The sequence below is a fragment of the Lepisosteus oculatus genome, chromosome 9, assembly GCF_040954835.1.
Source record: "Lepisosteus oculatus isolate fLepOcu1 chromosome 9, fLepOcu1.hap2, whole genome shotgun sequence".
Lineage (NCBI taxonomy): Eukaryota > Metazoa > Chordata > Actinopteri > Semionotiformes > Lepisosteidae > Lepisosteus > Lepisosteus oculatus.
In genome coordinates this window covers 7,633,853-7,661,631 of record NC_090704.1, presented here as the reverse complement: position 1 = coordinate 7,661,631, position 27,779 = coordinate 7,633,853, and the positions used below count along the sequence as shown (strand labels likewise).

The following is a 27,779-nucleotide window of genomic DNA, read 5'->3' as shown; positions in this document are numbered from 1 at the left end:
TGAGTTCAGGCGCAAGAAAAAATGAAAAGTATCAGGATGTAGAGCAAATAGGCTTAAAAGTGGTGTTTCCATTGACATCGTGAATCATCACTGAATGAACTTGTACTTGTTCCTGGCTGCAATTCCACAGAGCAAACACAGGGAGTCTATAACTCCACACTGAAAATGAAAGAAGAAAAAACATTTTGGCTGTTAGGCCTTTTTCAGGTGCCACACACCTAAAGAAGGTTTAACAGCTGAAATGTAGTCGTTTTCAGCATGAAATTAACCTTAGCCTGACCCCCTACAGCCAACAAACCAACACCATTTATGCATATGCATAGTATACACATGCACTTTTATGGGGGGCAGTGGATAACAAGAGGCATTGGAAATAAAAAAAGTAAATTTGAAAATCAAAGATCTCACTAATGAAGAGCAGTTTAAATCTCATGATTTAATCTCATGCCTAATGATTTGAAGAGATTTCCTGTTCAACCCACTTCAGGCTAGCTCTAATGGATACCTGGCGTTCCACTAATTCAAAATGCCACAACACCCACTCCCCGACTTCCCAAAGGGGCCTGTACTGCAAATCTTTACATTGCTTGAGTTTTACGCAAATCAGAAGGTACTTAAAATTGATGATGTTCTTATGTAGGAATATTAATGTTGATCAAATGGAAAAACATTTTAAAAGCCTAAAAATGAAGACCAAATCTGTCCTACACTTAAAAAAGTACGGTAAATGAGAAATGTAACATCAGCGATAGAGATAACATGATGTGGTGCACGAGAACAAAGCAAGGCTGAGTGTAAAATGGAGCCCTTATGATCGAAATTCCTCTTTCTCCACCCACCTCATCCAGGGAAATCCCTGCAGTACTAGTCGCCCATCATTCAAAACTGTTACTTTGGGACCTACGGGAGGTTTTGACACATTAGAACCTGCACATGTTGAGTTTTACGTAACCCGGTGACCGGATGTAACTTATTTCCGAATGAAAAATTAAAACGTTGCACAAAGACCCAGCTTTTCAGAGACACATTTATGACGGGAAACCTCCCCTCGCTTTGCACATTAAAGCTGAACAAACCTGGGAATGCTGCATGAAGTAAACATGAATCAGTCATTTAAAAGAATGACTTTTTGGTTCCCATGAGCTTATTCAATGAAATTGTGAAGTCCAAGATGCTTGTTTTAAATTACATTCCAGACCTTAAACAGCTGCATAAACAGTCAGTGAACCAAGGCCAGACCACATGACCAGCACTCCCCCTCAAATAGCAGCCCACGCCAGGGATTATTTTAGGGATTCTTTCCAGCAGAGTCCTGGAGACTGTCTCACACTGGTTCAGGATGAGGTTACAATGGAAAAGGATCCAGGTGACCTCCATCGATGCCATCCTCCACAGGTTCAATTCAAACGTGCTGAGCCGCCCTCTCACAATCTACATTCCCATTGCAGTGCTGAAATTTGCTATAATCCAGATTTCACACCTGGACCTGAACTCATGTTTGGAGAGATTTCTGGATTCTGAATGATTTGGCAGACCCAAGAACTCCCTGTCCTACTCTTGAGAACCTTGGAGACAAACCTCTTCATTGCAGGGCTTGTACTGTATCTTGACATTACCTTAGCCTCAAACCTAACATTTCTGTAACCCTTACATCAACTTGAAATCCAACCTGGTCCCTACTTCTCGTACAACTATACCTAACTGTACCCTTAATGGTACCTTTTACTTAATGTCATCTCGAAAGGTGACTATCCTTATCCTATCTTTAAAGGTTATCATAGCATATCCAAAACCTATCCTTAAACTGAGGCACTGTCACCTGAAACATAAGCTTAATAACAGCCTTAATAAGAATCACAGCCTAAAACCTTGAGCTAACCCTAACCTTACCCCTAAAGTAGTGTTCACACCAGCTCAATTTGCTGCTTGGGATTATGTTATGCAGGCATCTACTGTATATGTCAAAAGAAATCCCTTAAGTATTGCACAGCTATTCATGTGTACATTATGGGCAAATATCTAAGGGAAATTTCACATGGCAATCTTCTGCAGGCAAAAGCTGAATTATCACTGAAATTTCTATCACTTTGATTCTGGAGACGTGCCCATAGACAATAACAGTTAAACCAACTCTCTCCTACCACTGATTCACAAGCAGGTTAAGAAACGTTTTTGAAAGAAGTGTGCTTATTGTACAAAGAATGGTTTTGGCATCCTCAGTTGCCTTTTTTTTCCCCTGTTGTGAACAAAGATGCATCTGGCAACAGTACCATCACACAAAAACAGGAATTTACTCAGCATTTACAGCAGTATCGCAAAGAGTGTACGCTCTGTGTGACGACTTCCAATCAGACCTACCTCAAGGTGAAGGTGTTATTATTTTTTTTCCAGAATCCAGAACAGCTGCAGGCACTTTGGGAAGTGTCCAGGCAGAAGCCTCAGTTAGATAACATATCTTATCAGAAGGAACCCAACTCAGGTATTTAAAATAATCAAAAGCACTGACAAGGTGGATGCAGTGGATGTCTCCAATTCAAAGCAAAATCCAAAATGCAGAGGAAACAAGTGTGAGTTAGACGTAAACTTAAAACCAGAAACAGAAAGCACATCTTTCTGAAAAGATTAGCTGTACTACTGAAAACACTTCCCAGCTTACAAAGTAGCCATAACTACCAATCAGTTTAGACTGTTCGACTTTCTCTTTCTCTGGCTTTCTCTTCTTTATAACATTTCTTATGCTCCAATGATTTTGATTCCTGTCACATTTAGCCAGGCAGTTAAAGTGCCACACATCAGCATCTCTTGATCACACAAATGTTATCATTCCATTCAAACCGAAAAAGATACAGAAACACAAAAATGAAAATATTAATAAGAGTTCTGGTAACGTTTCACAAGTGAGAGCTTTTTGCTGGAGATGTCATCATGGACAGCTACCCATGGGCCATAGAAGATGCTTGTAAATGAGAAATGAAGATATTATACTAGCTAAGTGTACTTACAGTATGAACCTGTGAATTTCACTTGGTGAGTCTTGTTTATATTTTTTAACAGACATGTCTTCCACACTAGAACTTTAATTGTAATGAATTTGGGCCACTGGTCCATTATAATCATTTTATAATTTTCCTTGCTACATACAATTTGAGGTGCTTACTCTGCTTCCAATATCAAGATTAAAACAATGCTATAATGGTCACCAATTAAAATCAAGAGGAACAGTTAGTTGCCTATGTTTATCAGCCTGGATTTTTTATAAATACTGAAATAGTAGCTTTTTAATTTTCAAGCAAATAAAAAATTCTACCAACCACTCTGAAATAGCTGCAGAGTTCCATACTGTACAATTCATACCCCTTTGTGAATTAACAAGCTGGCGAGTTTAGCATTTCTCTAAGCACTTACCTGCTTACATCTGTTTGTGAGGACATTAAGGTAAAGTACTTTAAACACCACATTTTGGAACCACAAAGAGGATCTTTCCATGCTCAGGGCAAGCACCAATTACAGTGCAGGCACATGCTTGCCTCTGTTATATAGCTTAGTATTTGTGGCAGGGAAAATATCATACTATATAATAAAGGAAATCCTGTCCCTCAGGCTGTGTCAGGCAACTTGGAAAATCAAATCTGTTTTAATTCTTCTAGACGCAGGGGCAGGCCACTGCGTTTTCAATATACTTCCTACTATAAGATTGTAAAGGGTCATCAGTGTGTCCCCTGGAATTAGTTAAGTCTCTAATTAACTACTGCCCCACATTCAGTTTACATTACAGTCAAGTTGGGCAAGCCAGTATTAAATCTTAAACAGGGAAACCCACCTAAGAAGATACAGACCACACAGAGAAGTGCTTTTCTTTCTTACTTAACGGTATGGGTCAAACAAATATTTCAGAAGAAGGCACAGCTTCAATATGAAGAACAACAACAAAAAAAACATCACCGTCTGCTAACTTTCGTACCCCTACTGTCAATAACCATTGAGTGCTGCTTTTTCCTCTTTCATCATCATTTGTATTCCCATCTATGAAACACTTAATTCTCTTATGAGGCAACTTTATGAATTAACCAGTATTTAACCAAATAGTTGCCTGAAATCCCACACCATCTTAGGGTTGTCAACAAGCCTAACCTGCTATTTCATACACTGTAGTTCCTAAAACTCAAACCTCTAGTGCCAACCTCAGGACAGATGGGGGTCTCTCTCTGATAACATGCAGGGCCAGAGGCAAACTACCTAGAAAGAAAGGTCAGTGCATTGGAAAAGCCAACAGCAAATGTAGCCGAGACCTTTCTCCCCAATATTGTAGCCAACTGTAAGAACTTCCAGATGCAGGACAAGGTGCCACAGCATATCTTTGATCTCTCTCTATCCTATGCTTTTCTGAGGCAAACACCTTGTATATACCAAACACTAAGGGCTCTTTAATACTCCAAAGCTAGAGTCAAAATAAAGCTTAGCCTGACTCCATTAAAGATGCTACCAAGGGACACCAGGTGAATTGCGTGGATAGATAACAGTGCGTGAAACACAAATCAAGAAATGATAACTACTGAAGCTGAGATTCCTGGATTTCTGTCTGAGCTAACAGGTAATTTCAAAGGCTGCTCTTCACGATAAAGATAAGTGAGGAGACATCTTTCATTTTCTTAAAAGAGAAAATAAAAACCAGGGTTTTTTTCCCCCCTTTGTTTAAGTAGTTGACTTTTTTGAGCCGAGATCTTATCCATGTTTCTTTTGAACTGAAATTTGTTTAGTCTAAATCAGCTCGTCGTATGTGGAAGAAGAGCACTAGACTCAGCGCCTCTTAAAATTTGAAGAGCGGGGAGCTAATCACAAAAAATTACACTGGAGATTAATTACACTCCATATGAATGCAGAATCATGAGTGTTTCTAGGACTTGACAAAGAAAACCATTAAATTACAATTAAAATGAAGGTATGAAACAAGTGACTGAGCATCGCAAAGCTGCCGCAGTGCTTTTAGGATTTTTTTGGAACTATTTTTTTTCTTTAAACAAAGCAACAATCTTGTACTTCTCTCTGAATTTTGCAATGAAGTCAGTATTGAAGGGGAGGAGCCAGGAATAGGGGATTATAAACACATACAAGTGGACATCCAGTAGGCACAACACTGTGGGTGAATGCGTCCAGTAGCCCAGGAGGCCAGGAACTTTGTACTTAAATTTGCCTAGACTGACAGCAACTACACAGGCTTGTATTATGAAGGAAAAAAACATAGGTTATCTGTTTGCCCTTAAGCATTTCATAATAGTACATGAATAAACCTTTTCGTGCCAGTTATTGGGAAAATGCTCTCAAGCCTGTCTTCATTTACCTGAACAGGATCACCTATTGCAAGTCACAGTCACAATAATTCAAACATGCTTAATACAGATATAACTCATGCCACAAAAGTTTACTACTGCTTGAAAGCAGCACTTGTTAACATGAAAAATAATTATACAGTTCAATAACTGTTCCTCGCTCAAGGAAAAAAGAAATGCATTCCTTTCAAAGTGGCAACTCCTCAGAGACAGCCTTTTCGAGACTGCTTTGGCCTGTATTGCCAGCAGATATTTGGGCTTTATCCAGGTGTTCGGGCAATGTAGTGTGTAATAAACTGTCGCCACCTACTCTCTAGTTTCTATTTTTTAGCCAGAGCACACAGAATCACACAGGTAATCTTATCAGTGTATTTACCTTTACTTTAGAAAAATGTGTAGTTTGTGAATGCTTGGACCAGCAAAAAAAAATTTAACCACAGATTATTTCAATGTGTAGCATTTCCCATATCACATTCTCAAACTTCAAAGAATTCCCATGAAGTAAAACTGTTCGACTGACAACTGAAGTTCAACATATACCATAATCTGCCCCTGCTGTGTACACTTCTGAATGCTATTGACATCAAAACAGCCAGCCGTACATTAAAGGAATGAAGCCCATAACTGGCATTCCTTAAAAACCCTGGAACCTCTTGTATCCCAAAGAGCCGAGAACTGTCTGGATTGACTCAGCGGAGTGAAATGTACTGCTTGTGCTTAAATAGTGTCTGGAATATTTTTTTCTCTGGATAAAAAGTAACCAGGGCATATCTGAAATGGTTTCTCCCTGTACTCGACTGTGTATCCACTGCTTCTCACCTGTGTATGAATGTGTTCAACAGCTGCTTTAAGAACAAAATACCCATATCTTTGTTACTGCTGCATTGCCTGCTGATATTCTATACCTGATATCAAAGACACTTCAGTGTATACAATAAGATTCCAGCCTTTAGTACTTCAGAAAGTACATTTAAATATGTTCTTGCTTAAAAAAACAGTTCTGCAATTCTACTGTGAAGACTATAATTGGATCACAACACAAACAGAAATCAGTCCCTAATACAAGGCACTCTTGCCCGAAACTGACTGCAATCATGTAAACGTTCCTATGGTCTGGCATGAAGAATCGGATTCATATTTCGGCCCTGTGATTCAATGCCGGTCAGACGTTGCTATGTTGCCGTTAAACATGGAAAAACTGCATTATTCCTTTGCATTTGGTGCTTCATTGAGCGGCGAGATCGTGCCATGCCACTTGCTCAAGCTACATTCCTGGGAAAGGGGGTGGTGATCTGTAATGAAATTTCACGGGTCAGGTCAGGGTCACCTGACAGCCGCAAAGTTCTGCTTCCTCTTGTGCCATGTAGAGCACTCCAGCTTCAGTCCGCCAGACGTCATGGGTCCTTGAACATGACAGCTCATTCGCAAACTCAAGGGGCCCAGGACTATTAACAGAAAGCTTTTAAACCTGCACACGGTATTTTAACAATGTGACTTTTTGAAATCACCAGGTGTTAGACCCGTATTCCCGTACTGGAATATCAACATCCTGCAGTTTGCGTTACATTAAAAATTGGGACAACTGCCACCAGTGCTTGGATCTGCATTGCCCAACGTGATGAGCTTTTAGGCAGTGACAGCTCATTTGAAATTCTATTCACTACAGGGCATAAAAGACGGGTTGTGAAACTGTTCGCATCACCGCAGCATTTGAAATGAAATTTCGTCGCTGGACCCAGGAAATACTGACATGGAAAAGCGACCAAAGGCTACCAAGAAAAAGATGTCTAAAACTGTCAGACTGCAAGAGCAAGGCAGAGGAGAACAGCTGAAATTGGGAATGCTTGGAAGAATACAGGGGAGGTTTTCCATCCAGCACTGGGCTGAGGAAGCCTCAAGAGGGGTATATATAAACCACAACCAGTAGTGTTTAATATTTATTAACAAATGGGAAAAAAAAAATACTGGTCTGCGTCAAATGCTAGTAATTTCTAAAATAAAAAAAATCCGTTGACCACAATACATAAGTTGAACTTCTGTAGAGCCCCTGCAACTGGTGTGTAATTACTAAAACCGATAGCAGCTCAGTTAGACCTGTTAGGTGAAGTAGTGGGGCCTTCCTGTGCCTCTAAAGAAATGCTTTGATTTAGCTCTTAGTGACTACCCACCAACCTGCTACTCGGCTTTCAATTAGCTCTCTGCAGAGAGAATGTAAAGTTTAAACTTCAAAGTAAACACTGATGAATGGAAAGCAAACAAGAGTTGCAGTTAGGCTTTGTGGTCACCACACAGCCAAGAGTCATTTCAAATCTTTTCTGTAACATCTCTTTAAAGCGGCGCTCAAACAGGAGGTTGGGAGAATGCGAGACATGACTGGGAACGGATGAACAAAAGGCAAGCCTTCCACCCGCCCCCACAACAAACCAGGACAACAAAGGGTTTTGTGAATTTAGCAGGACTCGGGAGAGAGGGGAAAAAAAATATGAATTTTGTCTGGGCCTCACATCTAATCAGATAGGACTTCACTTGCTGTCGTGAGAGGGGACTGGAACAACCCTAGGCGTTGTGTGGGTTTATTGAAAGGGTTACAAGTTTAAAGTGCACTGGCATTGCAAAATTCCTTAACCGCTGCCTTTTTTCCTTAATACGCTTTTCATTAGTTTTATGCCTTTCATCCAAAGAACAATAAGAGTCTATGCAATGGGAAACTTCAAGTTGTCAGACACATATAGCATGCTACAGTGGCTAAGCCGTTACTTTTGGGGAAAAATAGGCTTAATCATAAATATCAAAAACATGGCTTCCATACTCCGACAATGACATGTAATCAATTTTAACTACAGCAGCTAAACCAGCTAAATGTTCAATGACTTTTTTGAAATTCCATTGAACATTTGAAAGCAAGCCTAAACTGACTGGAAAATACCAACAAGTTATTCTTGACAGGCGCCTTTCATTTCATCGACAACATTTGTTATCATTCAGTTCTGTACTATTGTTGGTAATTATGGAGAGCAAGCTGGGGTATGCGAAAAGATCATTCCTAATGCAAGAAATTGTAAAGGGATAATAAAGTGATGTTATAATTCCAGAAACTCATAATACTTGCAAGAGATAAATCTAATTTTAAGTTGATTGATTTTTGCATATTAAAATTCCATGCAAAATTTTAATACAACACTTAAACAAAGCTTAACTTCACTTACCATTTCTTTGCACTTGAATATTTAGTTAGTCTACATCATGTGCAATGCTTGGATAACCAGTTTAATAAACTATGGTGATTTTCTGTCCTTTTCAAAATAGACCTCAAAAGAATCAGTTTATCCATATCATCACTGTCACAACATCAATAACTAAGACAAATGACAAAGTAATAACAGGCGAACTCCTTTAAGAATCACACTCAAATTCTTTAGCTATGAAAAGAGTAATATTTGAACAGCAGGTGTGGCTCAGGGTAAATGATTAGGGTTACCAGTGAGATTTTAATCGGCTCATAAATATTTGTTTTTTTTTTTCCCAAGGCTGAAGAAAGGCCTTCATGTATTCTGTAAAAAAAAATAGGCAAGCAGAGATTAACGAATCTTGGCAAAGCATTCGGATACCAAATTTAAGAACAAAACTGGACTTTTGGGATTTTAAGATGTTTCCGGATATATTAAAGTGCAGATGTCCACTTTTTAAAGACAGGAATGTCACAACACTGTGCTGAATTTCCCTTGTTTTGGGGGAAGTGGGGGTTAGATGTTTGGCTGAAGAAACAAAGGAACTGGTCAGTGAGACCTCCTTTTCACAGCACTGTTATTTTATTTGCAGGAGACTGGATTACCCTTTTGTAAACAGGAAAACATGACTGTAAAGAAAGAACCTGACAACTAAATAGAAAAAAAGTTTATTGACAGAGGCCATTCATAAGAAGTTATACTAACAACTTTCAGGATTCAAGATCTCCTTAAATGGCTATCCAAAGGACCGAACTTCAGAGTGGCTTATCAGGCAAAATCTTTATATCACTAAATAATTCACAGCAATGCATTAAAACACTAATCTTGAGCACAAATGTTCATTGAAAAACTTAAAGGACAAATCACTGTAAAAAGTGTTTTTTTTTAAAGTTCTAAAAGAATTCCAAAATTCTGGGATGGAAGAACATTAGGGAGGCACAATGTGAGTAAGTGAAAGCACATTTTCCTCCATCTTAAGAACAGATTTGCAATCGGAGTCTATAAACGCAGAGTCACTCATGTCACAAGAAACTAATCCACTAATCAAGGCACTGGAAGTAAGGAAAAGTATTTTAAATTTTACTCCAATTTCCAAGAAAATGCTAAAAGACAAAGCAGTAATTTTACAGTAAATGTACTATAAAACGGGTTTACATATGAAGACAGATTTGAACAAAAAATACATCTCATGTTGTTAAATCCGCAGTTTAGTTGAGCTGTGCCTGTGTGGTGCCCACTCAAAAACCTGCAATAAACACAGTCCCAAGACAGCAATTCATGATGATTTACCTGACGACAATTGTTAGAGACAGTCCCTCACAGCTACTGCATTCATTGCAATAAACATTTAATGTAGAGTACTCTTTCACTGAATAACAAAAGGAAAAGATGAAAGTATACAGAAGGAGACACAGATATTTCGGTTTATCCTCTGAAGATCCTTCTCTGAAGATCCTCTGAAGATGCCCCTTCATGACATCCTGGACTGATGCAGTAACTAAGAGAGCCAATTAAACCAAAAAGAGGATCAAGGTGTAGTAAAAGAGTTTACTTTCAACACAACTTCCTGCGATTCCTTCTCCTGCTCATCCCATACAGACAACACCAGTGACATTTTGAACTTAATCAGAAATGTATATTTCATAATAAAGAACAAATTAAATGTTTATTCCATGCTGAAAAGAGAAGAAAAGAAACACAACACTTCAGCTGTGTCACACCCGAAGAAGGCTCCACAGCCGAAACGTTGTGTTTCTTTTCATCTCTTTTCAACATGGAATAAACCTTTACTTGTTCCTTTGCAGCCTAAGCATGCTGAAATATTTGATAATACTTCAACTTAAAATCTTTTGCTTGTTTTAGTTTTACAATACACCTGCTAGTAGTAAGCAAAGAAAAACAGGGTTTTAAGCACACAGAACTTAAATTCTTTACAAAACGATATGATTTTAGGGTGTAGAAACCATGTGTTGTAAGACCATTTCTCAAATGCACACTTACCATCACAATTACCTGCATTGTTCAGATCCCTTTATTATAAGCGAGTTTCTGTATTTTTTCTATTACTTATTAATCCATTGCTGATAACCAATCACACACAGGCATACCACAAGAACCGTGAGAACCCAGACAGTGAACTATGCACAATATATTTAGCACAAAACTTAAAAGTTAAACTGGTAAAAAAATAACTAAATTCACTACACTGTTACCTTACAAAGATCATTTTAATCTTCACAATGTGATTCAAGATTGACATCCAAATTGCATGATAGGGTAAATTTTCATTTGTACACATTGTGTTGATGGGGAAAAAAAAGTCTAGCTGTTCCAAGACCCCAAGAAATAAGTAAAAATGAATAACTACACCCAATCATGTAATACACTTGATAATGTAAAAACATAGTATGTTATTAAGAGTGCATCACAGAACTATTAAAGCATACCACACAACACAATTTCTTGAAATTTGAAATTCCCAAGTGGTAGAATTCCATGAGGCAACTGTTAAATCCTACTTTAGGTCTACTTAACCCATCAAAGAACACTAATCCTGCCATGACAACTCAATCTTCTTTTTATTTCTGAAAGTTAGAAGTGGCAATAACATCTACACAGAACTCTCTGTAGGTGGTTTCAAAACCAAGTGCGATATACTGCGATCAGCAATTAACACTACAAAATGTGCTGCCTCACTGCCAGATCAGAGCAGTGTATCTGCGCAGTACAGTTTAGGCCAAAAGCATGTTTTTAAAGGAACAAAAGTTGCACTGTGATTTTTCACTTCAATGCCAGGGCAACAGTGCCCCCAAGAATACAATTCTCCATGCATTTAGCTAAGCACTAATCTGAACTCTAACCAGGCCAGCCTCACTTGTCAGTTAATTTGTACTGAAAACACATCATAACCGCCAAAAGGTCAGCAGGGTGCAAAACAAAACTCTGAATGGTACAAATCCCCCAGTATTAACTGCTTACTTGTTAGTAAAATCTTTGCTGGGCTTGTTTTTGAGGAAGCAACACTATTTTATGGAGTATTCCCCAACCTGTACTAGGCAGGAATGCTTTCATTGATAGAAAGTTTAGGCCTTTCTGTTCTGTCACTCTGTTTAGTATAACTACACTTTATGTCCTCAATTTCTTTTTTTCAGATTTCTTCATTTTTACAATGTAAATTTGCTACCGGGGGTGGAGATCCAGTCAAGTGTATTAAAGGGAATTCAAAATCACAGGAAGAAGAAAAATGGTCATGTTTAGAGCTTTGAGCTCTACAATTCCCTGCACTACCAAATGTAAAACCCCATTCCTCTTTCAAAGCACGAGAAAATGAACAGAATATTAGATTAACACACAGTAAAATCACTCGAAGTTGTTGGGTTGCCTTTTACTGACGAGCCTCTTTACACCCAAGAGGTCTTTTGACAAGCTACAAAAAACCAACCGGCCTCTGAAAGATCTGCTTATATGGCAAGAATAGAAATAGCAGCGATATGAAATAGGCCTTCTGAGTACAAGCAAGAGGACTAGAGGGGGCAGGAAGTCTGATCTTAAATCAGACACTGCTTTTTCAGTACTCAGGGTATGGGACCTTTCTAACTACAGCGGCATTTGTCATCATGGCCTATTCTTAGTGGTCACAGATCCAACACAAAGAATTCTTTAGGCCACCTCAATACAAAAAAAAAATGACTTTACTATGTTTGAGATCATAAAAAAATCAATTACAAAGCATTTCCACGTAATTGCAGAACATTATAAAAGCTGCAGCATTACATAAATGAATATTCAATCTGTAAAATATTAAAGAAATATACTTTATTACACATATGCATTAGAGCTTGTATTTCTAGCAAAATTATGTTACCGTCCTTTTTGCCTCGTTCAATCGAAGGGTTTTCTTTTGAAGTGTTCTTTTTTTATTTTAGACTATTAGCCAGAAAAATAGAGCTTCCAGTTCATGCTGGTCCCATGCAAACACAAAGACAGGCACTGAAATTACTTAAATCAAAAGGAAATGCTTTACTCTCAAGACCAAACATTCATTGATTTTACTTTTCATCTTTAACTGGAGAAGGCCAAGTTGGCTGGCAGAAAGCGAAGCAAAATAGCTTAATGCCAAGCAAAAGTATATGTGATCGACCAGTTACTAATCATTTGCAGAGCAAAAAAAGAAATTGGATTCAATTTTTTTTGTAATTAAACAAGTACCAACATGCATCTAAAACAAACTTGGGTTCTACCAAGTTCTCCTAAGACCAAGCTTTAATTTTTTGAGAAGCATTCATTCATTCAGCAGAATCCCAACTTAACAGCTGACATAAAACAGTCACAAAAATACCTGACAGCAAAAGAAACGGATGGGACATAGGTTAAAGTGCACTGCTCATACTTCAATATCACCTCCTCTGTCAGTACTGGAAGTAGCTCATTAGAGTTCTTCCAAAGAATAGTTTATGCAAAAAAAAATGTTGCGATACATTCCACCAGTAATTTTCAATCACATATGGTGAAAGTAAAAAAAAAAGGTGCTGTTAACCAGGGATCTATCATAACTAGATACAGTTTGTTTTAGTTGAAGACAGAAAAAACAGTTTGCTGAAATTTTAATATGCTGCCAGAAGATAAGCAATTCCAATTACAGGCTAGCACCTGGCCAGAATCAGAGATTACAGAATTTTGAATCTTATTTCCTGTGACTAATACAGCATGTTTCACAACCCATTCCAAGCACAAATCTCTCTGCCAAACAGCATAAGAACTAGGGAAAAAACATCAGTTTCATTTAGCTGTCCACTGCCTCACAGATGGGCAAGGGCACCTCAGAAGACGATCTTCAAGTATTTTACCAGAACTATTCGTAAGAACTATACTTCAACAAACTTACAGTCACAATCCTCAACAAACTCAACAACTGAGCAGTAGGTCTTGATTGTGTTAGGAGATACCAGGTCAGGTTGTGTGAAACTCACTGTGGCATGAATCTGGTCTGGTTTGTTAAAAAGTGTGCTTGCTTATTTAAAAAGGTGGGAGACAACTATGACACAAGTCTTTTACAAATTCCTTACAAAAGAATTTAATCAATAATTGAGGTTTTCTTAACTTTCAGCACTGTACACTGCAAGCTTTGTATAGATGCTGGGCCAAACTAACCAACACTTCCCTTGAAAAAGACAGGATTATGACATGGAATGTTTCCACCAGTTATTATGTTTTTGTGCAACATCACAAAATATAATAAAGATAAAAACCCTCTTAAACTTACTACATTTACTAAAGTTTCACACATGATCTTACATATTGTATGCTTGTCTGAGATGACGCTTTCACATTTCTCTTAAATATTATTTGGAAAATGGACAAAGTTCACTTTTCTCCCATTTAAAAAAAGAAAACCTTAAGCACAGCTCAGAAACAAATGTCATACCTAACCTTGTTGTTAAACAAAAGCCTTTCACAGATTGCAATCAATGTTCACTTTGAAAGAAAATGATACAGTAGGAGCAGAAGCTAATCCTGGTTTATGGGCATGGCCCTTTGATGCCTTAGGGAGGGTATTTCATCTGTTGCTGTTCTTGGCTCGTCTTAGAATTGAGCCATTGGTTTCTTCACCTCATTTACCATTTTAATGCCGGAGCACATTTCCACCTGAAAAACAGTGCAAAAAAAGTGCACTTGCAGATCATTAGCAATTATTTTGTACTTAAATTAAAAACCAATTTTAAATACAAATACGCCTTAAAATTAAAATTCTTTGCATATTTACAAAACATTCCACTCAAATGATGGTAACGAGACTACAGAACAAAAATCTTCCTTTTGTTTACAAAAGAAAACAACTGTATGATAGCACATTCTGGAGCACTAGGCAGAATCAATTTCACATGTTAATATGATCTCTTTCCACTCTTTGAAGTGAAAAACTGGAAACAGGGAAACAGGAGGACTATCACAACGTGCTCTTGTTCCACCTAGCACCATTGTTTTCACTTGGAACTATGGTGGCAGACAGCACACTCTCTTTCTTCAGGCTAGAAACTTGGTACTGTTTACTCTAAATTTAGCAGATGTTTTGTGCCAGAAAGCCATAGAAGCCATTGTCTGAACATCAAAGCTTTGGCCCAAGTCAGCCTAAAGCATCCTGATGAAAATCTGCTGCAGATGGAATCTGTGTCATCACTTTGTATCTATCCGTTCTCTGCCATTAAAGAGAGTTTTGAGTTTGTCGAGTCTGCTTTTCCTTCTTTTCGTGTAACCTTAAGTAGCCCATTCAGATGATAGCCCATTTTGGGAGACAATTAAGTAGAAGGAGCTCCTGGTCTGAATGGATTTTTAAAAAACCTTTGTTTTTGTCCAAAATTTACATTTTTCTACCTTGTAGCTCTGACGTTTCAGATCAATTTACTGAATCTGATAAGGTTATCAAAAGGGAACACACATCTCATTTGCCCCCTGTGTAAAATAACATGATTTGACATTTTATTTATGCAATTGCCAAATTGATCAAAAACCTTCAATTATCAACTAAAGTTGTTTAAAGCAAAGTTACTAGTTCGAAACCTACAAACCATTTTTGTTTTTTCCTTTTCTGAAACCTTCCTATGTGACCTTGGCTAATAACCTTCACAAGATGTCTCTTTTCGCTTTGAAAAAGCACCGCTATCCAAGAGCTTTAGCCAGAATCCTTAACCACTTGGCAGGTGACTAGAAGAATCCAGCAGTGCCAAGAAAAGAAAAACAATTTCCAATTAAGAAGGATACGACAGAAACTGGAAGTATTTTCACTAAATGCCTTGGCCCATGTATCTGGTATTTTGGTCATTTTCTGCTATATTAGAAAAATAGGGTCGATGAGAATTAACATGTTTTACATGCAGTGCAATAAATCACGAATTCTCCATTCCCCTCATCCAGAGCTATAAGATATTGTAGTTTCAGCATTTGCTTACTTTGTTCAACCAATTTTCTAAAATCAAATTTAATTCTTTCCCACTGGTCAAGGAGTTGTATGAGATTTATAATACATCAAAGACTCTAAAGCCTCAAGAACCAGAATTGAAAACATCCTAGTTGTTAGATGTTCTGCTTTCATAATATTATGCATGTTACCTCATTATCTGTCTGTTCCTGTACTTTAAACTTTCCTCAGGATGCTCTGTCCAGGAAGGAATTTAAATACACTATGGCCGAGCACAGCTTTCAATTTGAAACTTAACTCCAAAAACTGCATCACACGACAGGGCTTTTACGAGGCAAAAGTCATTAAATCACTCAAAATCTATTAAAAATGCTTGGTACTTATGTTCTCCACAAAATTCACCACGTAACTGCAGGAAGCTGTTCCAAGTCACCTGTCTAAAATGGAATCAGCCAGTTCCATTTTTCCTTCTGCAAGCAGACAGATCAGCCAGAGGTAGGCTCAAGCATCCCGATTTACAAAAAGTAAGACTGATGCTCTGAAAGGACAGGAAGCATGGCCCAAGGGGTGTCATTAACAGACACATGGCAATTGCCACCAGGACTTAAAATTCCAAAAGGAGAATAATTAGTCCTTTTCTCCCTTCAGCACTTTTCTTATTGCCCTCCCACAGTGATGTTGTCACCCTCTTTTCTTGCTCAAAATGAATATTACCCAGAGTCTGAAATCAAACAAGAACAGAACATTTTCTCAATGGCGAAAATTAAACAGTTCTGAATACCGTGAAGGAGATAAAGCTTGCTCACCTCAGACTTCGTGGTGTTATTTTTCCCCTTTTTCTTTCATGGGCAAATTAATGTTATATTACCTCACAATTGGTTTTAATATATGACATCTTAGGCTCTTAAAGTACTGTATATGCTTTTTTTTTTTATCCAGCCCATAATCGTCCATAAGTCACTGAATTGGTGAGCACAATGACAACAACCAACCGTAACTTCTGAAACTTTTTACATTTAAAAGTGTAATTAATAACCAAACTTTCTTCAGTGGTCTATTTTACTAAGCAACAAACTATTCACTTCTCATATTTACCATACTTTGCCTATAGATCGTGATCATTTTTTAAAAATAAAAAAAAAGAATAAAACCATACTGACGGTTCACTTCATAAAAACAAAATTAATCATAAAATGGACGACTTCCAAATTATGCATAGTGAAATATCCGGTTTAGCCCAACAGTAAACTTTTTGTATTTGTGGCCCTAATGTGTTCAGCTTTGGAGCCACAACTACCGCTCTTGGTTAGAAAATAAATTCAGTGCTTCAAGGTCCTTTGAAACTTGTCCACAGTATTCACACATAATTTCATGTTCGGTTTGCATGCAAATAAGGGGTTAAAGGGCAAGATGCACACAGGATGGGACAGAACGCATCTTCTGAAATTAATTTTGAAGGCCTACCTCTTCTCTACTCTTCAGACCTGTACTCACAAATGTTTGGGGGATAGGGGGGGACGACAGTTTGGTTAAAATTATTAACTGAATTCCATGCCAAAAGATGTGTGCAAAATATATTTCCAAATTGGAAAACATATCATTGAAAGATATTTTGAAAAACATCATGCAGTTCAGCAATGGAAACCTTTCACAGTTACAACTCCTGATTTTCCCAGTGTAAGCTGAACACAGCATGTTAGCAGGCAGCAGGGACTATGAACTTGGTGTTGGGTGTGTGATTTTACATGATCAGACCATTACTCACAGAATGAATCACCACAGCTTTGATATTCGGACATTCAACCGGCAGCATTCCACATGGACAAGTGGTAAAAAAAAAAGGTTTATTCCTGTTGAATCCTTTTAACCGGGCACACCATCGTGATGAAGAGAGTTTATTTAAAAAAAAATCAAGCTGCCACATGTTAACACTGATCTACTGTGCATTGCGAAAATTCTTTCCAATACATTATGTCAAACATGGGCTTCATCTGTACTGGGTAGTGATACTAAAATACATTTAATGGGGGTTCATTAATTTTACTGCCAATTATTACCAAAGGACAGCATTCCCTCTGTTTTATGTGGTTAGGCTCATCTGTTTTCAATATACATAGTAAGCAGAGAAATCGACACCCTTGTCAAACGCTTGTAACAATTTTTTTTTACAACTGTTGCCGTCAGACAGAATGCAGATGCCATATTAGGGCTGTGACAGCAGAGGCTGTGAATGCTTTCCTTTTAAACATTAAGCTTTGGTTTGCGAGAGACGTGATCTTACCAGGTATTTCTATTAGCAGAAAGGTGAAGGCCCATACATCACCCACTCTGGGTGGTCTTGACAAAGCGGGTGATGAGTAATGCGAAAGAAAAAATAGGTAGCTGCCGCATTTATCAACAAAGGAATAAAATTCGGGATTTTGTGGTGAAATGTTCAATTACCATGGTTATTTAAAACCACAATTTCAAGATGGGACTATTTTGTGCACCAAAATGCAGAGAAGGTAGATACAGTAGGTTACCAGATTCCTGTTATGGGGCTACCCCTTGTATACTGTTCCTTACCTAAAGCCCACTTTTGTATGTTACTCATCCATAACTTCACTCAATCATGAAGTCTGGAGCAACCCTGACTGAAACTCAGCCTGTTAAACATTGACACTCATGTTTCTGTTGTGCTCCTAACAAACCTCTTAAGCACCACAGCCTTCAAATTTCCACAGGTCTTTAGATCAGATTACACACCTGTTTGAACTCCAGTAAACCTCAAGCTGTGCTCTGTAAATACATGCTTCCAGGGCTGAGATCATACCTTTCAGCGCTTAACAATAGGCCCTACCTGCCTTTTTTTCACATCAGGATAATTTATAACAGCTGGCCACTCTCAAGAGATGACAAGGGTCTTTGATGCCTGGTTTGGGAAAATCTGTGGAGGACCCCAGGCCCCCTGCTGTAGTCAAGGGACACATACTGCTTGCACCCATGTTTCTAATCAGGGTTGTGGTCAATTGACTTTTCTGCCCTTTCCCACAGTGCATTTTTTCCATCCTGTAGCCAGAATACCACAATGTTCACACAAGCTGCTGTGGCAGATTTCTAGTTCCCATCACACAGTTTATGACTATTGTTAAGCATTCACACCCACTAATATGTCCCAGGAGACCGCAAAGAATTTTTCTCTTCCATGAAACGAGTTCTCTTCCCAGGAGCGTGTGGTTTAATAAACGTTTCTTAGAGCAGGGCGTCATCACACAGAATTTTAAATGTTTTGTTGATAAAAAAAACATGGAAGCTTGAGGGAGTGAGGATGTCAAGTCATCTTAACAGAGGTGTCCCCTTTAATATCTAATACAGTTTTATGGATTTGTGTGGAACAATTGAGTTTGAACAAAGAACAGTACTTGTCACCTTTGTAGAATATAAGCCCTTTTTGCATGTGTTGAAACTTTACAGTAAAAGGGCAGAACTCACTCAGTGGCTTTGTAGCCAGCTCTTCAAACAGAGAAGGAAGCTGAAAGCTCGAAGCCGATTATCCTCAACCCCCTACCAACTGAAGCTATTAACACTTAACAGTTACATAGCAGGGATGCAAGATTCCCATCTTGGATTCCCAGTATTACAAAACCATCTCTCAGGGGTATGTTTTTAAAAGCATGTGTCAATAAGATCTTGTATGGGCAAATGGCAAACCAGAAGAAAACATTCTGTGGAGCTCAGAAATGAGGCATTATCCAATAATTTAAGGGCATCAATTCTATTACAGATTGCTTTTAAATTTCATAAAGACTTATTTTTAATTAGGCCTTTTAAGTTGGGCTTTTAAGAAACTGATGATTTCTTACAGATCTTCTTTCAACACTCACATTACAGCACAATGCAGCTTATATATGGAGTAATTCCATCACTGCCTTACAGATGAAAAACAGCCCCTAGTTCCTCCACAGAATGGAATTCATTTTGTGTAAATTCAGCTATCGCAAATGCCTTACACGGACACCAGCCTCTGCTCGGTTCAACAAACCCTGCTTGGCTGGACACCATGCTGCAGGAATGAAAAACAGCTTAATAAATACACGTCTAGTTTTGAAAACTGAAACCACATCACGAAAGCCATGAAATATAGGCCAACCGTGTGCAGAGGATGACACACGGGGGGGAAAAAAAGTGCAGAAAAACTTGGCCCTGTAAAACAACCAGAAAACATCAATCAAATATGTGCTAGGTACAGAATCTGAATATCCACTGGTAAAGTACGTCACTCTGTAATCATGCCATAGTAGCTTGAAGGCAGATTGAGGTTTTCAAAGCTCAGGGCCTCGTACTTTTATCAAGTTGTCTACAGGACAGGATGTCCTCTCAAAATGCTGAGGTGTTGTGTGGTTAGATATAATGAACATGTTGGGAGAGACCTAAGTAATTCCTTAGGTTCCCAGATTCCTTTCATGAACAGTCATGTGTGCAGGAATTCCTGCTGTACAACTACAACAATTTATAGCTCTCAGCCATTTCAGCAAAGGCCTTCATTCCAGCCTGGATTCCTTAAAATGTAAGAAAGCGCAGGCAAAAACGTGCTGCTCCAGGAACAAATCAGTCATTGTTAGAAGTCACCTCCAGAGGACGTTTCTGTTTTACAGATGACCCACATCTCAGGGTTTCATAAACATCTCCTTTAAAAAGCCACATCTGTCTTTTTCTTATTGCAGATCTATAACATGAGTCATCCGAAATACAGGAAGCTTCCGAAACCCGGAAGGGAGGCAGCACAAACTTCATAGCAACATGGGAAATACTCCAGTTTTCCTCCTCCCTACCCCACTAAAGTGTATAATACTGCTGGGGGACTTCTACAAGGCATAGGATCTGGTGGACATCCAGGACAGCACAGTCCAGGCACATACTTTCATGACTCTCTAAAACGGATGTGCATAACAAAAATGTGCATAGGATGAGTGGAAAAAATGGACACCGAAGAAATCATGCCCAGTTACTGTGTATTAAAAAAATTACTGGATTGCTGGCGTTTTCTTAATTCCAATTCTTACAAAATAAAATGAACTGAAGCCACCAAAATGCTGTTATTAAGTTCACAGAATCCAGGAGTTTCAACTAATTAAAGGTCTATCCTTTTCTAAGAGCTTTGTTGTGTTTTTCCTAAGAATGATTTATGAGATGGTGCAGCACAAAAGTTTGCAAGGTCATACAGATAGTTTTCCAGTTTTTGTTATCTACTCATTTTCCACAAAACTAAAAAAAGCCCAGCTTTGACAAAATAAATGATGACAGATGAAATCCACAAACCTTCCGTTAATTAAGCTAAGCAGATAAATCCATCCCGCTGTTTCCCAAACCTTAATTCAAATCTATTTCTCGTTTCCTGGTTCACGACGTAGTCTTGAGTCGTCCCAGACAGCGCAACTTTGGGTTGGTCACATTGTTGAGGGTCGGCAATTTTAACCCCACATCTGTTCACATGTAAACTTAAAAATAAAGAGTTGTAAATTTTTCCAACTCATCTCTCTCCCCCACTCCCCTCCCATCTCAAGACATTCTGGATTACATTATGTCTGTATCTGCAGGTCAGGACATGTCTGCTTCCTACTAAAATGATCCCTAGTAGGAAGCACTGTGGTTCATAGATAAAGGAGATCAAAATCAAGTATAAAAACATAAAAACAAAAGCTTAGGCCTCAAGTTAGTCTTAGGCTGTTACCCCCCTAAAACAGATGTAGGCCTCGCTCACAAATAAGGACTTTTCCAAGCTTTGTTTCCTAGTTGAACGTCCACACTTCCTGTCTCCTGGTGTCTAAACTGGCCCGAAAGACCTTCTGTACCTCATTCAAAACAACCCGGAAAACTCCAATCGGGAATTAATTTTTAAAAAGGGGTTTCTATCCATAAATATTTTGCCCAGAATGAACTGTGATGCATGCCTGTGGTTATCAACATGAAATCTGAAGAAATCCTTTCAAAACATATCTCAGATTGAAAATTAAATAAGGCTACGAAACTAGCTGATAATAAACTTGTTTGCTTTTCAGTTTTCTGATACATTTGGGAATTTAACCTGCATGCTGCCATTAAATAGGACAGAAGACAACCTTTGTCTTATACATGATACTAAACTCAGCTGAAATGCATCCCTGCAAAACTCATCACTGAGCAACATCTTTAGAGCCGTAAAGCTTGTTCTAGATCCATGAGGGGCAAATGAAGACTAGCTGATGAAACGCCTCGATTAAGCCAGTCTTCACCCCAGGTCGCTTTTCCCGGGTGTGGCAGCTTCTGCCGAGAAAGTAAAGCTGTTCTTCGACACAGAAAAAAAAAATCAAACAGCTTTCTTCCGATTCAGCAAAGCACAGCAGGTACATACAGTAAGCACTGCAAGCTGCACAGGTGGACACATTTTGAGTATTAAAGTGTAACTTGGATATACATTATGGAATACGAAGAACTACTTTATATAATATCTACCTGAAGAGTGTGCATCACATACGCTTATTAGAAGTACAGATTAGGCCTTTTGCAAAGCGAACCATAGACATAAGGCTTTTACACCAACTGCATCAGATTATTAAAAGATCAAACACCAACACCTTTAATTCTATTCGCACACATGCATGTCCCCCTTAATGCTGTCAGCATCAGTGATTTACCCCAAATTACAGTGATCTTTTCACACCTCCTACATCACCTCCCATTCATTTCCAAGGAAGCTTTTTGATGTCACTGTCAAAGCAAAAGCGCAGTGGTGGGGTGGGAGTGGGCGGTTGTCGGCGAATTCTCTTCAAACCGACAAGTTCACGTCCCTTCGGGGGGGGGTCTGAGGCGGGCGAGGGGGCGCGCGAGGACGCGTCGTTGCGACTCTGCTCCATTGTGGCGCGAGAGCTGCTGACTGGGGCAGACTGGCTGCTGCAATATTCTTTCCCCACTCCCCGCGTCACCTCCTCCACAATATCAATTTGCTTAGGAAGCAGAAATTCAATGACTCGCGTAATGCGAACAATTTAATCAGTGAACTCATGCTTGCAGAGCATTAACAGAAAACGAGCACAAGCAATCCCACATGCGGCACCCAACCCCTGTTGCTTTTAGCCCTGCGATCTTCTCTTGCACACCTTGTCATACCACTGTAACAGGAATAGAGCGGTAACACAAACAGATGGCTTGGGTAACCTCGATTGCTTACTAGGCCTGTACACCAGCGTCACAAAGACACACTCATCACAATCCCGTGAGCATGACATTGAAACACTAAAATTCAAACACTCATGGGAGGGACATCCTTGGTGACAGTTTTTAATTTCTAAAAAAAAAAAAAACATCTCAGAGATATAATAGGATAAGCACGTGAACATTCTCCCACCGAGCTATGATGTGAACATCAGCTCTGTTTTTACGCCAAAGGTTGATTTAACTTGAATGTCATGGTGGTGTCGAACACCACCAAATATAGGCAGCTATATATAAAAATGGAACCTAAAATATCATCATTATAATCAACAACAAGACATAAGAATGAGGACACTGGTGTTCCAATAGACACCAGATCTAGATTCTACCATTAATCAAAAGTCATAAGATTACAGAATGATTAAAAAAAACATTGGTAAGCAACATTCCACTTCTTAGCTTTAAACTATTAAACATTTTAAGGTCTTCGCAGAGAAAAATCTCACTCACTGGATTCAATAATTCTTCTAATTTAAGTAACTAAACTACTTAACATTCAAGACATTACTTTCAGCATTGTACAAAAAAAATCATAAATAGCAATCATGACAATTTAGCAAAACAATCTAAAATTGAGGCTAAACTGCTGGCTACAATGGTTGAGGGAGGACAATTCTTTACCAACTGCACACTAGGGACCCATAGACCGACTGTCCCATAGCAGATAGTTTAGGCTACAAAAGGCACATGGACTTTTCATAAAACACAAAGCAGCAGACAAAAACAAGCATAATACACATTGCATATTTATAATATGCATAACCGAACAATGCCGCAAGATGAAAATGACAAAGTGACTCAAATAAAACCAGGAGTAGAACTTAAGTTATATATTTAAAGCTAAAATTAAAATATGGAGTTATTAAGCTAGATCTTGAAACCTCAGAATTTGGAGAGCCTAACGCTGTTGAGCAATGAGCTCCACAAACTTGTGAAGCTGCACAAGAGAAAGATCCAACAGCCATTGTGTGGATATTGGTCTTTGGCAGAGTAAGGAAGCCTGAATCAGCAGATCTCGGATTAGGAGCTGGACTTTACTCCAGCAATAAACCCTTAAAATAATCTGGATATAAACTGCTTGGTGTTCCTTGCGTGAGAATAAAAAACCATAAGGTTCTAAATTTGACAGGGATCAAGTGCATTTTAAAAAGGACAGGAGTTATATGTCGCTGCAGAGCAGCACATTACTTTAAAATCCATAAAATAAAAAAGACAACTGTGCAGCCATGTTACATACTGTATAACCACAACATCAAATAACAGTTATACTTACACAGAGCACTGTTCTCACATGGCACATCACAGTATAGCATCAACCAACCACTGTGGGCTGCACTTAACCCACATTTTACAATGGTCTTAACCAATACCAGCTGTTTAGAATAATAGGAGCCCATGCAGGAAAGAATTACTCTGTACCACAGAACAAAACATTCCCAAGAACAAATTACACTTTAAAGTCAGGGAAACCTAATGCAGTTATATGATATAAAATGGAGATCTACGAATAGAGCTGCAGTGGTAATTAAACGTATTTAGGTACAGCAATATTCTAATAACATCCCAACAAGAATAAAAACGACTTATTTTTAAATGGTTTAAACAAATGAACTTGTAAGCCCTTTTAGCAATGGGTCAAACCTTTGAAGAACAATACTGCAAACATACCATCTGGACAACATTAAGTTTTGGACTGTAATTTGTCAAATGTTTTAGGAGGGTGGTATTAAGATTACTACCTTCTATCTGTGTGATACCATTACAAAGGCCCATGACAAGCATAAGAAGATCATTTAATAAAGCGAAATGCTGTGACTTTATCAGATGTATCTAGCATAAATTAGAAATCAACACATCACACGATATTAACTCTTCTGATACAGTAGTTCAAAGTAGAGAAAATCTGTTCCAGAAAGTTTTATTTTGATTTTTACTGCACAACATTGTCTCCAAAGAATACAGTGTGACTACAGCAACAAGTGAAAACAGTAACATTTATGGGTCGCTAGTCAGTTTAATCATTAGGACAAACGTTGGTTAAAAAGTATCCACATTTTAAAATGCAGGCTACACGACTATGGTGCTATTACCTTTTTTCCCCATGCAGCATATATATCCATTAACAGTTGTTCTTTTCTAACGTTACTAGACAAAAACAAAGCATCACACGGTATCACAAACGTAAGACGGCTTGCTAGTTATCATGCCTGGGTGTATTGCAGGTTTCTGATTGGCTAACTACGACTAAGACCAAAAATACACCCAGCTTCATTGATGCAATTCAACACCCATTCATAACTTTGTCGATTAAAGATCACCATAAGTACCAAGTGATCTATTAAAAATGGAGTAAAAAAGTGACCTCAGTTACAACAGTTAGACTGAAAAAGACAGTCTACTGCAAATTACATATAACAACTTTGTATCCAAATAAGATTTGGTAAAATAAAGCCCTGGAATGCACAAGGAATTTACCCAGTTGTCTGACTTTATATCTTAAGTATTTTCGATATAAATAAATAAATACAAGATTTTTTAAAAAATCCTGTTGCATTTCTCCCCACACATTTCGTTGTGCCAACCAGGTGATATTGCCGTAAATAGCGTTTAGGCTTGTTTTGACTCAGGGCGCCATTTTGGTAATTTATTTAACTTATCTAATGGAAAATGTGTAAAAATACACAAATCGGTATTGAAAACACAAAACAATATTAAGCACATCTAAGATATGGCTATCCGAATCATGGCAATGAGCTCCAAACGTCATGTTTCAACTCGCAAAAAGTAAATAATGCCTTTGCAAATCTGATTAAAACTCATTCCCCCAGGGCACGTCCAAATACCAGAGAAAACCAAATTACTGAACTATGCAGCAGCAGTCCCAGACAGTTGAGTACAGAGGATCTGGATTTGATTACTAATCTGCAATCTCTAGAAATTGGTACAAAAAAGGTATACATTACTGTTCAAAAGAACGCTAAGACTTCTAGCTCATTTATAAAATGCAAGCAAAAAAATAAAAAGAGAGTTCTAAAAATCACTTTGGAAACTGTGACACAATCCTGAGCGCTTTTTCTAAACTTCATTTTGAAATACTGTGCATGTACAGAACTGCCTTCCGGCAGATGGAAACCTTTTTAAAGGAGGCAGAAATGTTATATTTGAAAGATATTTGAAATACCAAAAAAAAAAAGGCAGTTAAAATATATTAGCACTCAAAAAGTGCAGAGTGGACGCGAATACAAAACTCAGCCAGAGAGAACTTTACTGAAGAGACCGGATTAATTTCACTACAACTTAGACTCAACTGGGTTATTTTAACAAACTTCGCTCATATTCAGCACCTAATACCGAAGTTTGCTACGATTAACACGTTTTAATCACTAGCGTTGAGTAAACGGTGGGAGAAAAGTGCATGGACTACGAGGCAGAAAAATATTAACTACACTGTGGTTAAATTTCATTTTACTGTTTTGTTTAATGACTCTCCTTGAGTTCTGGAGTCTGTAGGATTCACGCAGCAAAAAAAAAAGAGATAAACCTAGATCCGAGATCTATCCCGTCCTCAAAGAGAAATGCGCAGGATCTTTCATCTGATAAAAGCCTTGGAGAATCACTTTTTTGGCCTTAAGTGTACTTTTGAGGGACGGGGATAAAAACTGAATTTCCTTGTGTTTTTATAATACCAGTGGTCCAACTGACTGTAATTCAACTCCAAGAAACGTACCATGAGCTCTAGGGTCCTTTTGAAGCGGATCCGACAGCTTTTTGATCTTTGCATACATCTCATGGGGGTAAATTATATTTGTTAACACGTTACAATAGCATTCACTGCGCGAAATGCATGTAGCAACTTCCAAAAACAAAAACAAATCTCTCGATTCAACATTACAAATTTAAAAAAAAATATTATCACCCAAGGGAAACACTCGACGAACAGGGCAGCTTCATCGAGATGACACTTTAAAAAAAAGTGTCGAGTCGCCTTGATTTGTTTCTGTAGTGGGAAACACGGATTTCCTGGAGATGGTGGAGGAGGTGGAACTCAAATTAAACTCATACTAAATGTTAGATCATTGATTTGCAATTCTACAGGTAATCTGATGTTCCGAAGCTCTCTAACACAGGAACACAACGGCGGTTCTTACCAAGATGAAGGGTTAGGTTAATTGTGTTGGGATACTGGATGCCAGCTAACATTGTCTGGCTTTGCCACCAGGTAGTGTCCGCCTGGTTGTTGTAGTCGGTGAGGTAGACAGCGCCGTGATATACCCTGGGGTCCCTGGCATCGCAGATATGGCAGGACTTGGTGACTCCCGTCACCCCGGTTTGCACGCAGTATTCTTCGGGTGGAGAACCGCAAGTGTTGGTGGCCACAACAGTAACATTGAAAGCTGCATTAACAAACTCCGGCATACAGCGCTGGGGACGGTTCAAGTCGTCAGTACATTCATCCATTGCACCGTTGCTGCACGTAGCCAAGCAAGTCAATATAGTTAAAACTTTAGTAAACCAATGCATTTTGAAATTCTGAGGAAAAAAAATAGCAAAAGGCTATAAAAAATGTTAAAAGCCCGCAACCTTTCGCAGTTGCAAACTTTTCTTTTAAAAAACCTAAAAACCGAGACAACCCTTGGATTTTGTTCCTTCTCCGGCTCCTGCAATTTCCTTCCCTCCCTCTCTTCTCGCTTCCGAAGTCTGAAACTCAGAACTTGTTAGATGCGGCCAGCGCCATGGAAAAAAAAAGTTTGCAGGGAAGGAAAAAAAAAAGGGGCAGCGAACAAGACTACACCCTCGTAGGCAGTGCGCAAGTCAAAAGAAACGTGGAAAAAAAATCACAACCACTTCCGCCTGGGGGTGACGCTCAGAGGGGCTACCGACTCTTTAAAAAGACGCGAAGCCTGAGACTCGAGCGCCCCCCAACTCGAAATAATTCAGTAGGTGGGAGGTGTGCGGTTTTAGGAGTCTTAATAGTAATATTACAGACTTAAACTCGACGAAAGTTTTCAGGGCAGAAGCAGAATTCTCCCTCACCGCTGGTTAACGTCTTCAAAAACCCCATAGCGGTGGTCAGTCGGT

General features: G+C 38.6%; 1 protein-coding gene across 1 annotated transcript in view; it reads right to left on the bottom strand.

The window, feature by feature from the left end:
- The window catches only part of lamc1 (laminin, gamma 1), a 75,558-nt gene extending 48,066 nt beyond the window's left edge, over positions 1-27,492 (bottom strand). The window contains exon 1 of the mRNA XM_006634632.3: positions 26,849-27,492. Coding sequence (XP_006634695.2) covers positions 26,849-27,221 — 373 coding nt within the window. The 5' untranslated portion in view covers positions 27,222-27,492. The remainder of the gene's footprint in view (positions 1-26,848) is intronic.
- Positions 27,493-27,779: the final 287 nt, after the last annotated feature.